Genomic DNA, 18,404 nt, shown 5'->3' with positions numbered 1-18,404 from the left:
AAAGCAGAGATGTTTTGCTGCTGTTGTACAGGGCACTGGTGAGACCACATCTAGAGTATTGTGTAGTTTTGGTCTTCTTACTTAAGAAAGGATATAATTGCATTGGAAGCAGTTCAGAGAAGGTTCACTCGACTGATTCCTGGATGAGAGGGTTATCTTATGAGGAAAGATTGGACAGGTTGGGTCTGTGTTCATTGGAGTTTAGAAGCATGAGAGATGATCTTATTGAAACATATAATATCCTGAGGGACTTGACAGGGTCGATGTTGAAAGGATGTTTCCCCTTGTGGGAGAGACTAAAACTAGGGGGCACAGTTTAAAAATAAGGGATCTCCCATTTAAGATAGAGGGTCGTGAGTCTGTGGAACTCTGTTCCCCGGAGAGCGATGGAGGCAGGGTCATTGAATGTTTTTAAGGCAGAGGTAGACAGATTGTTGACAAACAAGGGAGTCAAAGGGAATCAGGAGTGGGCGGGAAAGTGGACTGAGTCCACAAACAGATCATCCATGATCTTATAGAATGATGGAGCAGGCTCGAGGGGCCGAATGGCCTACTCCTGCTCCTAGTTCGTATGGACTCGCTGTGGACAGTTGGGAGTTGAACAGTGGGATCCACCCACACTGCTTATCACCTGTCTGTAACAAGGGCATAAGAAATAAGAGCAGGAGTAGGCCATATATTTCCTTGAGCCTGCTCCATTATTCAACGTGATCATGGTTGAGCCTTGACCTCAACTCCACTTTTCTGCCTGATCCCTATATCCCTTGATTCCTTTATTACCCAAAAATCTATTGATGTCAAACATGACTATTCCTAACATCCGCAGCCCTCTGGGGTTGAGAATTCCAAAGATTCACAACCCTTTGAGTGAAGAAATTTCTCTTTGTCTCAGTACTGGATGGCTGACCCCGTATCCTGAGACGGTGCACCCTAGTTCTAGATTCTCCACCCAGGGAAACAGCCTCTCAGGATCTATGGAGAGAGAAGCAGAGTTAACATTTCAGGTCAGTGACCCATCATCAGAAGAGCTCTGCTTCTCTCTCCATAGATGCTGCCAGACCTGCTGAGTATTTCCAGCACTTTTGTCTTTATTTCAGATTTCCAGCAGCTGCAGTATTTAGCTTTTATTCTCGCAGGATCTACCCTGTCAAGCCCTTTGAGAATGTTTTATGTTTTAATGAGATCACCTCTCATTCTTCTAAATTCCAGAAAGTATAGGCCCATTTTACTGAATCTCTCCTCATCAGACAGCCCCATCATCCCAGGAATCAATCTCGTGAATCTTGGTTGCACTCCCTCCAAAGAAAGTATAACCTTTCTTAGGTAAGGAGACCAAAATTATACACAGTACTCCAAGTGTGGTCTTACCAAAGCCCTATATAATTACAGCAAGATTTCCTTACTTTTATTCTCCAACCCGCTTGCCATAATGGCTAGTATACTAGTTGTCTTCCTAATTGCTTGCTGTACCTACATGTTAACTTTCTGTGATTTGTGTACAAGGACCCCAAATCCTTCTGAATACCAACATTTACTGGTCTCTCACCTTTTAAAATATATGCTGCTTTTTCATTCTTGTGATCAAAGTGGATAATTTTATACTTCCCTACACTACACACCATCTGCCACTTTCTTGCCCAATCACTTAACCTATCTATATTATTTTGCAGTCTCCCCATAGCTTACTTTCCCATCTAACTTTGTATCATCAGCAAACTTGGATATATTACACTCAGTTCCCTCATCTAAGTCAGTGATATAGATTGTAAATAGCTGAGACCCAAGCACTGATCCTTGCAGCACTCCACTAGTTACAGCTATCAACCCGAAAATGTCCCCTTTATTCCACTCTCTGTTTTCTGTCCATTAACCAATTCTCAATCCATACTAATATATAACCCTCAATCCCATGAGCCCTAATCTTGTGTAACAACCTCTTGTCTGGCACCTTATCAAGTGCCTTCTGAAAATCCAAATATATTCTATCCATTGGTTCCCCCATATCCAGCCTGCCAGTTACATCCTCAAATAATTCTAATAAGTTTGTCAAACATACCTTTCATAAATCCATGTTAACTCATGACTTCCAAGTGCCGTTACTGCATCCCCAACAATATATTCTACCATTTTCCTGACAATTGATATTCGGCTAACTGGTCTGTAGTTCCCCCTTTTGTTGTTCCTGGCTTTCTTGAACAACAGAATATGTTTGCTCCCTTCCAATCCACAGGGACTGTTCCAGAATATCGGGAATTGTGGAAGATCAAAACCAACGTAACTACCATCTCTGCAGCTAGTTCTAGAACCTTAGGATGTAGGCCATCAGGTCCAGGGGATTTGGCAGCTTTTAATGCCATTAATTTCTCCAGTAGTTCTTCTTTACTAATAATTACTTTAAGTTCCTTAATCTCATTTGACCCTTAATTCCCCCACTTTTTCTAGTATGTAGTTTGTGAACAGATACAAAGTCATAGTTTAACATCTCTGCCATTTCCTTATTTCCCATTATGTCTCTTGTCTCAGCCTTTAAGAGATGCATGTTGTAACTCAGTTGGATAATAGTTGACTCTCAGTCTTTTATTTTCCAGCTCTTATATTTTTATAAGTACTAAGCTATTAAAAGCTTTAAAGAAAATGAAAGCTCCACAATTTTGTGATGCTCAGGGTCACTGACACTAGTGGCCTGGAGATTAATGTTCAATTCTGGGAGGGTTAGCAAAGCTTTTCCAAAGTGAAGTTTCCAGCAGCAATAAAACCAGAAAGTGCTGGGAATACTCAGCAGCTCAGACAGTATTTGTGGAGAGAAACTGAGTTGAAATTGCAGGTCAGTCACTTTTCATCACCAACTGTTTCTTCAGCAGCAGCCACTTCCCATGTCCTTTTTTGGGGGCTACGAAGTCACATGACTCCCACCAACAAACTCCATCGGTGAAACAACTGCACATTGTGCTTATTTTAAAGCTTCTTCGCACAGGAAAAATTTGTGTTTTTAATCGTGTTTGAAATATTTCTTTTGAAATCAAATTCCACAGAATTCCCACCGGCTTCTGTTTGGACAGCTGCTGACGTCACACCGGCGGCGGCTGGGGTCCTGGCGGTTTCTGGAAGCTTCTCTGCTTCAGAGACACGGGGCCCGGATTGAAACAGTAATCCGTCTGCATCCACCCCGGGAGAGGACAATCTGCCTCCATTCACCCGGCTTAATCCACCGCGATGCCTGAGAAAAGCGCCAACAAAGGCCCGAGCAGCGGGGCCAAGGGAGTTTACCAGGACCGCGACAAACCGGCTCAGATTCGCTTCAGCAACATCTCAGCCGCCAAAGGTGGGGGCGGGGACAGGGAACCAGGATTGGGGGGAACGGCGGGTGGATGGTTCGGGCGGGGGAGAGGGTGGATGGATCGGGGGGGGGGAAGGGGAGAGGGTGGATGGTTCGGGGGGGGGGGAGGAGAGGGTGGATGGTTCGGGGGGGGGAGAGGGTGGATGGTTCGGGGGGGGGGGAGAGGGTGGATGGTTCGGGGGGGGGGGAGAGGGGAGAGGGTGGATGGTTCGGGGGGGGGGGAGAGGGGAGAGGGTGGATGGATCGGGGGGGGGAAGGGGAGAGGGTGGATGGATCGGGGGGGGGGAAGGGGAGAGGGTGGATGGTTCGGGGGGGGGGGAGGAGAGGGTGGATGGTTCGGGGGGGGGAGAGGGTGGATGGTTCGGGGGGGGGGGAGAGGGTGGATGGTTCGGGGGGGGGGAGAGGGGAGAGGGTGGATGGTTCGGGGGGGGGGGAGAGGGGAGAGGGTGGATGGTTCGGGGGGGGGGAAGGGGAGAGGGTGGATGGTTCGGGGGGGGGGAAGGGGAGAGGGTGGGGGGGGAAGGGGAGAGGGTGGATGGTTCGGGGGGGGGAGAGGAGAGGGTGGATGGTTCGGGGGGGGGAGAGGAGAGGGTGGATGGTTCGGGGGGGGGAGAGGGTGGATGGTTCGGGGGGGGAGAGGGTGGATGGTTCGGGGGGGGGAGAGGAGAGGGTGGATGGTTCGGGGGGGGGAGAGGGTGGATGGTTCGGGGGGGGAGAGGGTGGATGGTTTGGGGGGGGGGGAGGGGAGAGGGTGGATGGTTCGGGGGGGGAGAGGAGAGGGTGGATGGTTCGGGGGGGGGAGGGGAGAGGGTGGATGGATCGGGGGGGGGGGGAGGGGAGAGGGTGGATGGTTCGGGGGGGGGAGAGGGTGGATGGTTCGGGGGGGAGAGGGTGGATGGTTCGGGGGGGGGGAAGGGGAGAGGGTGGATGGTTCGGGGGGGGAGAGGAGAGGGTGGATGGTTCGGGGGGGGGAGAGGAGAGGGTGGATGGTTCGGGGGGGGAGAGGGTGGATGGTTCGGGGGGGGAGAGGGTGGATGGTTCGGGGGGGGGGGGAGGGGAGAGGGTGGATGGTTCGGGGGGGGAGAGGAGAGGGTGGATGGTTCGGGGGGGGGGAGAGGAGAGGGTGGATGGTTCGGGGGGGGGAGAGGAGAGGGTGGATGGTTCGGGGGGGGGAGAGGAGAGGGTGGATGGTTCGGGGGGGGAGAGGAGAGGGTGGATGGTTCGGGGGGGGAGAGGAGAGGGTGGATGGTTCGGGGGGGGGAGAGGAGAGGGTGGATGGTTCGGGGGCGGAGGGGAGAGGGTGGATGGTTCGGGAGGGGAGAGGGTGGATGGTTCGGGGGGGGGGAAGGGGAGAGGAGAGGGTGGATGGTTCGGGGGGGAGGGGAGAGGGTGGATGGATCGGGGGCGGAGGGGAGAGGGTGGATGGTTCGGGGGGGGGGGGAAGGGGAGAGGAGAGGGTGGATGGTTCGGGGGGGAGGGGAGAGGGTGGATGGGTCGGGGGGGGGAGAGAGGGTGGATGGATCGGGGTGGGGGGAGGGGAGAGGGTGGATGGTTCGGGGGGGAGAGGGTGGATGGTTCGGGGGGGGTGAGGGGAGAGGGTGGATGGTTCGGGGGGGGAGGGGAGAGGGTGGATGGATCGGGGGGGAGGGGAGAGGGTGGATGGATCGGGGGGGAGGGGAGAGGGTGGATGGTTCGGGGGGGGGACGGGAGAGGGTGGATGGATCGGGGGGGGGAGGGGAGAGGGTGGATGGATCGGGGGGGGGGGAGGGGAGAGGGTGGATGAATCGGGGGGGGGGGGGGAGAGGGTGGATGGATCGGGGGGGGGGAGGGGAGAGGGTGGATGGATGGGGGAGGGGAGAGGGTGGATGGATGGGGGAGAGGGTGGATGGATGGGGGAGGGGAGAGGGTGGATGGGGGAGGGGGGAGGGGAGGGGGGGGGAGGGGAGAGGGTGGGTGGATCGGTGGGGGGAGGGGAGAGGGTGGGTGGATCGGGGGGGGGAGGGGAGGGTGGGTGGATCGGGGGGGGGAGGGGAGAGGGTGGGTGGATCGGGGGGGGGAGGAGAGAGGGTGGATGGATCGGGGGGGGGGAGAGGGGAGAGGGTGGATGGATCGGGGGGTGGGGGGGGAGGGTGGATGGATGGGGGGGGGGGGGAGGGGAGAGGGTGAGGAGCCGGAGGGTAAGGCAGGTTGCTGTGTTTGATAGTTGACGGTGAGGTGAAGTCTCTGAAGCCAAGAGCCCACATTCAGGGATCACCCCCTTTCCCCCCCCATATAATGTAGTGTCTGCTCCACAGTTCGTGTTTCTTAAATGGTAAGAGATTAGAAATTGTAGATGTACACAAGTACCTAGGTGTCCTCGTTAATAAGTCACTGAAAGCTAACATGCAATTGCAGCAAGCGAGTAAGAAGGCTAATGTTATGTTAGCTTTTACCGTAAGAGAATTCGAGTACAGGAGTCGTGAAGTCTTGCTTCAATTGTACAGAACCTTGGTTAGACTGCAGCTGGAGTACTGTGTGCAGTTTTGGTCCCCTTACCTTAGGAAGGATATTATTGCCATAGAGGGAGTGCAATGGAGGTTCACCAGTCTTGTTCCCGGGATGGCAGGACTGTCCTATGAAGAGAGTTTGGGGAAACTGGGCCTGTATTCTCTAGAGTTTCGAAGAATGAGAGGAGATCTCATTGAAACCTACAAATACTTAAAAGGTTGGACAGGGTTGATGCAGCTAAGATGTTTCCCCTTATTGGGGAGTCTAGAACCAGGGGACACAATTTCAAACTAAGGAGGAAGCCACTTATGACAGCGATGAGGAGAAATCTCTTTACCCAGAGGGTTGTGAATCTTTGGAATTCTCTACCCTAGAGGGCTGTGGAAGCTCAGTCATTGAGTGTTTAAAGCAGAGATTGACAGATTTCTAAATACCAATGACATAAAGGGATATGAGAATTGTGTGAGGAAAGAAGCATTGAAGTGGATAATCAGCCATGATCGTATTGAATGGCCTAGTCCTGTTCCGACCCTTGACGGGCACAATTTTTAACTGAAAACAATCATCAGGAATTTGTTGAGAGATGGTTACTTGTTCATCTCTCACTGAACTATGGAAGACTGACATACAGATTCTTTCCACATTTCCCCTCGAAATCGCAATATTCCATTCAGTGGCATTGCTTGATTAATACATTTGGGTATTGGCTTTTTTCTGTGCTGTGGATTTTTAGTTTGAGTTTAGGAAGCTGATTCCATCTCACTAAAATACGGTTTCATAATGTACACAAGGATGAGTTGTTAAGTTTTAAGCAATTTGTTTCTTTTTCAGCTGTTGCAGATGCCATAAGGACAAGTCTTGGCCCAAAGGGCATGGATAAAATGGTACAGGCTTGTTGCATTTCTAATTGAAATTTGTGTTTTTGTTTTTCTTTGCCCTCCTGGAATGGGCAACATGTCTCTCTACTTTGCCTCTTGTCTCCCTTCTCTAAGCAAAAATATATTAATGCATAATACTTGGCATACCAAAATAACTTCCTAACTGCGAACACAATCTAATTAATCTGTAACAATCTGTTACATAGGTCATTGCGCCTCTGGCATGCTGAGAGGCATTTATAAGATGGAATATTAATGCAAGATTTTTTCATAAAATTAACCCAATGCCATTGTATACTGCATGATGATCTTCAGTCAACTAAGTTTATAATTTCAAAAGTATTAGAGGGACTTTTCCCATTAATATTCAAAACATAATCTGGTGTCCACCTTCTGTCTTATTTTGAGTAGTTTCAGAATGTTAGGGTGTTATACTGAAGCTCACTGAGCCAGTATGCTCAATACTAAAACACAAGTTTGAGATATCAGTCTGCGATGAATTTGAGTTGAGAAGGAATTATTGAGCTCTCACCAGCCTTCCTTCCTCAGGCATCGCCAAGTATATGTAATGTGGTCATTCATTGGCTACTGCGTTTGCCTGCATAATAATAACTGAACTTCTGAGGTCGTGGTCCACATTGGTACCAATGACAGAGGTAGGAAGAGGAATGATTTTAGGGAGTTAGGAAGGAAATTAAAAAGCAGGAACTCCAAAGCACTAATCTCAGGATTACTCCCAGTGCCACGTGCTCGTGCGCATAGGAATAGGAGGATTGATCGATAGAACAGGTGGCTGGAGAATTGATGTAGGAGGGAGGGCATCAGATTTCTGAGGCATTGGGACTGGTTCTGGGCAGGTGGGACCTGTACAAGATGGACCAGCTACACCTTAACAGCACTGGAACTAACATCCTCACAGGGAGATTTACTCGTGCTGTTGGGGAGGGTTTAAACTAGCTTGTTAGGGTTGATGGGAACCTGACGTGTAGCTCAAATTGGAAGGAAGTAAAGCTGGTAAGAGGAGGTAGAAAAGGAGCAAGTGACATTAGAAGGAAGGCAAAACAAAGGTGAGCATCAACCAGGCTTAGAATGCAGAACGTCAAGAAGACAAGGTTAAGGGTACTTTACCTGAATGCACACAGCTTTAGCAACAAGGTAGATGACTTAAGTGCCCAAATAGAGGTAAATGGGTATGATATAATTGCCAAAACAGAAAAGCGACTACAGGGTGGCCAAGACTGGGAACTGAATATTCAACGATATTTGACATTTCGGAAGGTCAGGTGAAAAGGAGGTGGTGTTGCACTGATAATAAGGGGTGGGATCAGTACATTATTAAGGGAGGATCTCAGATCGGAGGACAATACTGGTAGGAGTTGTTTATAGGCCACCAAGCAGTAATGGTAGTGTGGGGAATGTTATTAATCAGGAGATGAGAGAAGCATGTGGTATGGGTAATACAGTAATCATGGTTGAACTCAGTCTACATATAGACTGGGTAAACCTAATGAGCACTAATGCTGTGGAGGACGAGCTTCTGGAGTGTGTTAGGGGTGGCTTTCCAGAGCAGTATGTTGAGGAACCGATGAGAGAACAGGCTATTTTAGATATATTATTATGTAATGAGAAAGGGTTAATTAATCTTCTAAAAGAACCTTCAGGGATCAGTGACCATAATATGGTAGAATTTTACATTATGTTTGAAAGTGAGGTAGTTCAATCTGAAGCCAGGGTGTTAAATTTAAACAAAGGAAATTACGACGGTATGAGGGGCAAATTGGCAGGGGTGGATTGGGCAAATACATTAAAGCTATGACAGTACATAGGTAATGGGTAATCTTTAAAGAAATATTACATTGTTTACAGCAACTATACATTCCTTCAAGGCACAAAAACTCCAAAAGTAAAGGCATTCAGTCATGGAGTATAAGATTAAAAGAAAAGGCCTGTAAAGTTTCCAGAAATAGTAGTAAACCTGAGGATTGTGAGGATTTTAGAATATTGCAAAGGAGGACGAAGGAACTGATAAAGGGAGAATCGAATATGAATGTAAGCTAGCAAAAAACATAAAAACAGACTGTTAAAGCTTCTGTAGGTACATAAAAAGGAAGCGTTTGGATAAGACAAATGTGGGTCCATTACAGGCAGAGTCAGGAGAATTTATAATGGCGAGTAGAGAAATGGTAGAGAAGCTTAATATACGAGGTAAGATCACATGGGGTTGGGCCAATTTATTAGCTTGGATCGAGGATTGATTAACCAACAGAAAACAGAGTGTCGGGATAAATGGGTCTTTTTCTGGTTGGAAAGATGTAACTCGTGGGATGCCATAGGGTTCGGTCCTCGGGCCCCAGCTGTTTACAATCTATATCAATGACTTGGATGCAGGGATAGAAGGTGCTATAGCCAGATTTGCAGATGACACTAAAATAGGTGGGATAGTAAGTTGCAATAAAGAAATAAGAAATTTACAAATGGATATGGATTAATTCAGTGAATGGGCCAAAATTTGGCAGGTGGAGTTTAACGTGGATAAGTGTGAGGTTATCCATTTTGGCTGGAAGAATAGAAAGGCAAATTATCTAAATGGAGAGAAACTGGAGTTCTTCGGTGCAGAGGGATCTGGGTGTCCTCGTGCATGAATCGCAGAAAACTAGTACGCAGTTGCAGCAGGTAATAAGGAAGGCAAATGGAATTTTGGCATTTATTGCTAAAGGAATAGAGTATAAAAGTAGGGAAGTGTTGCTGCAACTGCACAAGGCATTAGTGAGACCGCACCTGGAGTATTGCGTACAGTTTTGGTCCCCTTACTTGAGGAGGGATGCAGTTGCATTGGAGGCAGTTCAGAGGAGGTTCACTAGATTGATTCCAGAGATGAGGGGTTTGTCTTATGAAGAGAGATTGAGCAATTTAGGCCTTTATTCTCTGGAGTTTAGAAGAATGAGAGGAGATCTAATTGAGGTATATAAGATGATTAAGGGGATTGACAAAGTAGACAGAGAGGATGTTTCCTCTTGTGGGGCAAACTAAAATGAGAGGTCATCGTTTTAGGAGAAGGGGTAGCAGATTTAAAACAGAGATGAGGAGAAATTACTTTGCTCAAAGGGTCATGAGTCTGTGGAATTCACTACCACAGAGTGCGGTGGATGCTGGGACATTGAGTAAATTTAAGAAGGAGCTGGACAGATTTTTAATCAGTATTGGGTTGAAGGGTTATGGAGAACAGGCAGGAAAGTGGAGTTGAGGCTGAGATGAGATCGGCCATGATCGTATTAAATGGCGGAGCAGGCTCGAGGGGCTGAATTGCCTACTCCTGCTTCTAGTTCTTATGTAAATGCTTACTTAGTGTGTTTTCACGAAGGAAGGTACAAGAAATCTCCTAGAATTAGAGATCCAAGGGATTAGGGGGAATGAGGAATTGAAGGAAATTAGTATTAGTAAGAAGGTTGTATTGGAGAAATTAATGGGGCTGAAGGTTGATAAGTCCCCAGGACCTGGTATTCTACATCCCAGAGTGTTGAAAGAGGTAGCTATGGAGACAATGGGTGCATTGGTGATCATCTTCCAAAATTATAGATTCTGGGGTGGCTTCTACAGATTGAAAGGTAGCAAATGTCACCCCACCATTTAAGAAGGGAGGAAGAGAGAAAACATCAGTCGTTGGGAAAATGCTAGAATCTATGCTAAAGGATGTGATAAATGGACACTTGGATAATCTGGGCATAGTCAACGTGAATTTAGGAATGGGACATCATGTTTGACAAACCTGTTGGAGTTTTTTGAGGATGTTACTAACAGAATTGATAAAGGGGAGTCGGTGGACTGGGTAAAACAAATGATTTTCAAAAGGCCTTTGATAAAGTCCCCGCAGGAGGTTGGTTAGCAAAATTAAAGCACATGGAATAGGAGGTAAAGGCCTGCACGGGTCTGCAAATGAGACCCGACCTGAGCCCAACAGAACCACACCCGAGCCCAACCCGGCCCGAGTCCTTCCATTTTTTCCACTGCCTCACCCAACCTGACCATCAGTTAACTTACCTTCCGTTTTTCACTTTGTTACTCACCTGCACAAGCTTAGAATAACTGTAGCAAAACCACCTTTAAAGTCCAAAAAATAAATTAACATTAAAGTCACTTACCAGAGGCGGTGATGGAGTGTGTCCGATCCGACCCGAGCCCGAATGCTGGACCTGGAAGTGCGACACGACCCGAACCCGACACACGTCGGGTAGCAGGCTTTTAATAGGAGGTGATATACTGGCATGGATTAAGGATTGGTTTACAGGCAGAAAATAGAGAGTAGTAATAAACAGGTCATTCTCGCTTCGGGAGGCTGTGACTAGTGGGGTACCGCAGGGATCAGTGCTTTGGCACCAGCTGTTCACAATATATATCAATGATTTTGATGTGGGGACCAAATGTAGTTGCCATTTTCTTAAGTTCCTCCCTCTCTTCCATATCCTGATTTACAGCTATTTCTGGGATGTTACTTGTATCCTCTATTGTGAAGACCGATGCAAAATACCTGTTCAATTCATCTGCCATCTCCTTATTTTCCATTATTAATTCCCAGACTCACTTTCGATATGACGAACACTTAAGTTTGTTAACTTATCTTTTTTAAATATCTGTAGAAACTCTTACTATCTGTTTTTATATTTCTCATCAGCTTTCATACACTAATTTTTCCCTCCTTGTTAATCTTTTATTCATTCTTTGCTGCTTTTTATATTCTGTCCAATCTTCTGTCCTGCCACTCATATTTGTGCTTTTTCTTTAAGTTTGATGCTATCTTTAACTTCTTTAGTTAACCAAGGATGATGGGTCCACTCCTTAGAATTTTTCTTACTCGTTGGAATTCTCTGTATTCTGAAATATCCCCTTAAATGTCTGCCACAGCATCTCTATTGACTTATCCGTTAAGCTAATTTGCCAGTTCACTTTAGCTAGCTCTGCTTTCATGCCCTGATAATTGCCCTTATTTAAATTTAAAATACTAATCTTGGACCCACTCTTCTCTCCCTCAAACGGAATGTAAATTTCAATCATATTATGATTGCTGCTGCCTAAGGGCACCTTCTCTATGAGGTCATTAATTAATCCTAGCTCATTGCACAATACCAGCTCTAGTACAGTCTGCTCTTTGGTTGGCTACAGAACGTGCTGTTCTAAGAAACTATCCCGAAAATATTCTATGAACTCCTCATCTAGGCTACCTTTGCCCATCTGATTTTTCTAGTCTATATGTAGATTAAAATCCTCCCGTGATTATCGCTATACCTTTCTGACAAGCTCCCATTATTTCTTCTTTTATACCCCGTCCTACCGTGTGGTTACTGTTGGGGGGCCTGTACACTACTCACATAAGTGACTTGTCTTTATGAATTCTCATCTCTACCCAAACTGCTTCTATAGCCTGGTTTCCTGAACTTCAGTCATCCCTTTCTATTGTGCTAATACCATTGTTAATGAACAAAGCCACCCCTCCACCTTTTCCTAGTTTCTTGTCCTTCCTAAATGTCATTTACCGTTCAATATTCAGGTCCCAATCTATGTCATCCTGCAGCCATGTCTCTGTAATGGCTATCAGATTGTACTTATTTATTTCTATTTGTGCTATCAGTTCATCTGTTTTGTTTCAAATGCTATGTGCCTTCAGATGCTGAGCCTTTAGTTTTGTCCTTTATTTTTGTAACCTCTAGCCTTATTTGCTGATTTCCTCATAAATGTGTACTTTCTGTTCCTTCCTGTCACAGTCTGTTTATCATTTCCCATATTAATACCTTTCTCTCTTGCCCTGTCTCTATTCTTTGATTTACCACATCTTCCCAAATTTGATCCCTTGCCCCCACTATTTAGTTTAAAACCCTCTCTACTTCCCTAGTTATGTGGCTCGCTAGAACACTGGTTCCAGCAAGGGTAGTACCAACGGTTCAGTCCCTGCTTTCCCCAGTACTGGTGCCAGTGCCCCACAAGGCAGAACCCACTTTTACCACACCAGTCTTTGAGCCATGCATTCATTTCTCGATTCTTATTTTCCCTATGCCAATTTGCACATGGCTCAGGTAATAATCCAGAGATTATTATCTGAGGTTCTGCTTAATTTGGTTCCTAGCTCCTCATACTGACTTGACAGAATCTCTTTCCTTGTCCTGCCTATGTCGTTGGTACCTACATGGACTACGATGGCTGTAACATAGAAAATAGGAGCAGGAGTAGGCCATTTGGCCCTTCGAGCCTGTTCCGCCGCCATTCATTATGATCAAGGCTGATCATTTCCTATCTCAGTATACTTCCTGCTTTCACCCCATACCCTTTGATCCTTTTAGACCCAAGAGCTATATCTACCTCCTTGAAAATATACAATGTTTTGGCCTCAATTGCTTTCTGTGGTAGCGAATTCCACAGGCTCACCACTCTCTGCGTGAAGTAATTTCTCCTCATCTCAGTCCTCAAAGGTTTACCCCATATCCTTAGACTCTGACCCCTGGTTCTGGATTCCCTCACCATTGGGAACATCCTTCCTGCAGCTCCCCTGACAAGTCCTGTTAGAATTTTTTAGGTTTCTGTGAGATCCCCCCTCACTCTTCTGAACTCCAGTGAATATAATCCTAACTGACTCAATCTCTCCTCATACGTCAGTCCGGCCATCCCAGGAATTAGTGGGAAACCTTCACTGCACTCCCTCTGTAGCAAGAATATCCTTCGTCAGAAAAGGAGACCAAAACTGCACACAATATTCCAGGTGTGGCCTCACCAAGGCCCTGTATAATTGCAGCAAGACATTCCTGCTCCTGTACTCGAATCCTCTCGCTATGAAGGCCAACATACTATTTGTCTTTTTTACCACCTGTTGCACCCTGCATGCTTACCTTCAGCGACTTGTGTACGAGAACACCCAGGTCTCGTTGCATATTCCCCCCTCTCAGTTTAAATAGTGGTGTTACATTAGCTACCCTCCAATCTGTAGGAACTGTTCCAGAGTCTATAGAATCTTGGAAGATGACCACCAATGCATCCACTATTTCTAGGGCCACTTCCTTAATTACTCTGGGATGCATACCATCAGGCCCTGGGGATTTATCGGCAGTCTAGGATGGCCTGTTCTCTAGTTGGTTCCTCTCCATAGTGGTCCAGAAAACCATCCCGTATACACTCCATGAATTCCTCCTCTACGGTATTGTGACTAATTTGATTTGGCCAATCTATATGCAGATTAAAGTCATCCATAATTACAGATGTTCCTTTATCGCATGTGTCTCTAATTTCCTGTTTAATGCCATTCCCAATGTCACCACTACAGTTTAGGGGTCTATCATATTTTCAGGTGGCTATCTGCACCTGCAACTCACCAATCTCTCTTCACATTCACCGCAAACCTAATTTAGACTTAATTACTTTTCCCCTTCGTCTGAACCCACCAAATACCTTACTATTTCCTATTCTAGTGCTGTCTGTCTCTCCCAGTATTCTGTGCACCTTGGGATTCCTCTATAGTATTTTCACCTGGTTCCCACACCCCTGCCAATTTTAAGCCCTTTCCAATGGCTCTCACAAATGGCCCTCATGGAAATTGGTCCTGGCTTTGTTTAGGTATAACCTGTCTGGCCTCTACAAGTCCCAACTCCCCCAGAGCTGGTCCAAATGTCCCAGGAATCTAAAGTCCTCTTGCATCATTTTTCCAGCCATGCATTCATCTGCTTTATCCTCATATTTCTGGACTGATTTGCACATGGTACCGGAGTAATCTGGATTTTCAAAAGGCCTTTGATAAGGTGCCCTAGAGTAAACTCAAAAATAAGGTCAGAGAATGCAGAGTCCAGGGACAAGTGACAGAATGGTTTGCTAGCTGGCTTCAAGACAGAAAGCAGAGTGGGAGTAAAGAGTAGTACTTAGGAGGGGCAGAGGTGGGAAGTGGTGTTCCACAAGGATTAGTGCTGGGACCACTGCTGTTCACAACTTCATAAATGATTTGGATTTTGTGGAGGGTGGTCAATAGTCAGGAGGACTGTGACAAATTACAAGAGGACATTAAGAAACTTGCAGAATGAGCAAATAATTGACAAAAGTTCACAGATAAATGTGAGATGGTACATTTTGGTAGGAAGGTCACTTGTTACTTGGAAGGTGCGAGTCTAGGTGGGGTAGGGGAACAAAGGGATCTTGGGGTTCAAATACACCAATCACTAAAAGTTGCGCCACAGGTTAGCAAGGTTATCAAAAAGCAAATCAAGCACTAGGCTTCATTTCTAGAGTAATAAAACTGAAAAGTAGGGAGGTTGTGCCTAACCTATATTATTTATTTTTATTTTTTATTTAGAGATACAGCACTGAAACAGGCCCTTCAGCCCACCGAGTCTGTGCCGACCAACAACCACCCATTTATACTAATCCTACGTTAATCCCATATTCTCTACCACATCCCCACCATTCTCCTAACACCTACCTACACTAGGGGCAATTTACAATGGCCAATTTACCTATCAACCTGCAAGTCTTTTGGAGGTGGGAGGAAACCGGAGCACCCGGCGGAAACCCACGCAGACACAGGGAGAACTTACAAACTCTGCACAGCCAGTACCCAGAACTGAACCCGGGTCGCTGGAGCTGTGAGGCTGTGGTGCTAACCGCTGCGCCACTGTGCCGCCCATATTGAACCTTGGTTAAACCAGATATAGAGTTATTATATTATAGAAAGAATATGCAGGCATTAGAAAGAGTGCAGAGAAGATTTACAAGGCTGGTACCCGAAATGAGTGGGTATACATTTCAGGAAATGACGAACAGGCTGGTTCTCTTGAAAAAAGGCGGCTGAGTGTGTGATCTAATAGAGGTCTTGAAAATTATGAAAGATTTTGATAGTGTGGATATAGAAAGAATGTTTCCACTTGTGGGGAAGAGCAAAACTAGAGAGCACCAATATAAAATAGTCGTGAAGGAATCCAATAGGGAATTCAGGTGTAACTTCCTTATCCAAAGAGTGGTGAGAATGTGGAACTTGCGAGCACTGGTAGTGGTTGAAGCGAATAGTATAGTTGCATTTAAGGGGAAGCTCGACCAGCAAATGAGGGAGAAGGGAATAGAGGGTTACAATGATTGATTTAAATGAGGAAAAATGGGAGGAGACTTGAGTGGAACATAAACACCGCATGGACTGGCTGGGCCGAATGACCTGTTTCTGTGCTGTTTATCCTATATAATCCTATGTAAAATGCAATTTCTCTCCCATTCCTCATCCTGCCCTCACCCACCAAGGTCTGGGAAAGGTTTTTCAGATTATATGCCAACTTTAGCAGTAATATACATTGTCACACAATATGCCCTTTTCACTTGACATTTTGTGTAAGTTAATGTTATTTCTTCCTATAGATTCAAGATGGAAAAGGAGATGTGATCATTACCAATGATGGAGCAACTATTTTGAAGCAAATGCAGGTTTTGCACCCAGCAGCAAAAATGGTAAATGTGAAGCTACTCTGTTACGATTGTTCTCAGAGATATTCCTAAATTGGTATATGGCTATCTGGAACAATTCGCTGGAATGTATTTTTTTTAATCCAACAAGATATTATAAAAAGGAAAAGTACTGCGTATGCTAGAAATCTGAAATAAAAACAGAAAATGCTGGAAATACTCAGCAGGTCTGGCAGCATCTGTGGAGAGAGAAATGGATTTAAAGATCCAGTTTGATGCCTGTTCAGAACTGGGAAAAGTTAGAATGTAATCGGGTTTTAAGTAGATAAATGGATGGAAAAAGAACAAAAGGGAAGGTCTGTGCTGGGGGAAGACGGGAGACATTAAATGACAAAAGAGTTGATGAGGCAGAGCCAAAGGGAGTGGCTTTGGGACAAGTAAAGAAACAAAACATGTGTCCAGAGGAGGTGTCAGTGGCAGAATGATGAACAGCTGCTGTCTGAAAGCAAAAACAAGAAAACAAAATTCAGGCGGAAACATACAAAAAAAAAGGAAACTTAATGTGGGGCAGAGATTACGGTCTGACATTGGAGTGTTGAGTCTAGAAGGCTGTAAAGTGCCTAATCGGAAGATGAGGCCCTATTCCTCGAGTTTGTGTTAAGCTTCATTGGATGACTACAGTAGGCCGAGGACAGAGAAGTCAGTGTGAGAGCAAGGTGGAGATTTAAAATGGCAGGCTATTGGAAGCTCAGGATCATGCTTGCGGACTGGACGGAGGCGTTCCACAAAGTCTGCGTTTGGTCTCCCCATGTAGAGCAGACAACATTGTGAGCATAGTATACTAAATTGAGAGAAGTACATAGTGTTTCACCTGGAAGGAGTTTTTGGACTATCAGAAGAGAGGAGGTAAAAGGGCAGATTTTGCATTTTCTGTGCTTGCATGAAAAGGTGCTGAGAGAAGGGGACGGGGTGTTGGGGGTTACTGAGGAGTGGCCCGGGATGTTGCAGAGAGAACGGTCCCTTAGGAATGCTGACAGGGGAAGAGAAGAAGTGTTTGGTGGTGCATCACGCTGGAGGTAGCAGAAATGGTGGACGGTGATCCATTGAATGCAGAGACTGGTGGGGTGGAAGGTGAAGGCAAGGGAAACCCAATTGTGGTTCTGGGAGGAAGGGGTGAGAGCAGAATTGCTGGAAATGAGAATGGAAATGAGAGCTCATTCAACCATGGAAGGGGGGGAATGCTCAGTTGAAGAAAGACATAGAAGCACTGTGTGGAAGGTTGTGTCATCAGAACAAATGCGACGGAGAAACTCGGAGAATGGAGTCCTTACAAGAAGCAATGTGTGAGGAAGTGTAGTCGAGGTAACTACGGGAGTCAGTTGGCTTATGAATATTTGTTCATAGCTTATCCCCACAATTGGAGACACTTGTGGAAGGGAAGAGTCAGAGATGGACTGTGTGACGGTGAGAGAAGGGTGGAAATTGAAAGCAAAGTTGATGAAGTTTGCTACCCAAACCCGACCCTGGGCCGAATCCTTCAATTTTATTTCATGCCCAACCCGAAAATATCAAATATTTGGAGGAAGTGAGATGAGTTAAAGGAGCTATTGTTCCGTGAGAGATCAAGTTCAGCCAGGCGGAGGAGGGTGATTGATGTTAACTGGTTGGACCTTCATTCAAGGAGGAAATGGAGAGCCCTTGGACTGTCCTGGTGGGGAGTGGAGATCTGGAGAGATTGGACGCTCATGGTGCAGAGAAGACAGTTAGGGTTAGGAAATTGCAAAGTGTTAAAAGGACAGAGGGAATCAGAAAAGTCATGGATGTAGCTGGGGAGAGACTGGACAAAGGGCGAAAAAGTAGTCAAGATAGGAGGAAATCAGTTCAATTAAAATGTCGTCTCTCTTTACGTTGATTCCAATGATTTGATTATAAATTAAAGTTACTCAGAAATTGTTATGCATAAGCTGCCTGTAGTTTGCATATTTATTTGATCATGAAGATTAATTTGTGTCACCTTTAATAAACAGTTGCCATTCCAAACTTGCATCACTTCCACACTTGTAATCTAAAAGCAGTTTCTTTTCTTTGACGTAAGCTGGTAGAGTTGTCAAAGGCCCAGGATGTGGAAGCTGGTGATGGGACCACTTCTGTTGTGGTAATTGCAGGAGCTTTGCTCGACTACTGCGCAAAACTGCTTCAAAAAGGTATGTGTCACAATTAATATCAGAGCTGACTCTTAATATCAATACATACTGAAATGACAGGATGAAGCAATTTCATCAGATTTA

General features: G+C 45.9%; 1 protein-coding gene across 1 annotated transcript in view; it reads left to right on the top strand.

Annotated features, from left to right (window-relative positions):
- The first annotated feature begins 3,063 nt into the window (after positions 1-3,063).
- cct4 (chaperonin containing TCP1, subunit 4 (delta)) overlaps positions 3,064-18,404 on the top strand; it is a 40,061-nt gene continuing 24,720 nt past the window's right edge. The window contains exons 1-4 of the mRNA XM_068025976.1: positions 3,064-3,322; positions 6,656-6,708; positions 16,072-16,161; positions 18,212-18,320. Of these exons, the coding sequence (XP_067882077.1) occupies positions 3,214-3,322; positions 6,656-6,708; positions 16,072-16,161; positions 18,212-18,320 (361 nt within the window). The 5' untranslated portion in view covers positions 3,064-3,213. The remainder of the gene's footprint in view (positions 3,323-6,655; positions 6,709-16,071; positions 16,162-18,211; positions 18,321-18,404) is intronic.

This window comes from Heterodontus francisci, unplaced genomic scaffold (genome assembly GCF_036365525.1).
Source record: "Heterodontus francisci isolate sHetFra1 unplaced genomic scaffold, sHetFra1.hap1 HAP1_SCAFFOLD_1278, whole genome shotgun sequence".
Taxonomy (NCBI): Eukaryota; Metazoa; Chordata; class Chondrichthyes; order Heterodontiformes; family Heterodontidae; genus Heterodontus; species Heterodontus francisci.
Note: the sequence above shows the minus strand (reverse complement) of the source record. Positions and strands in the feature narration are given on the sequence as shown.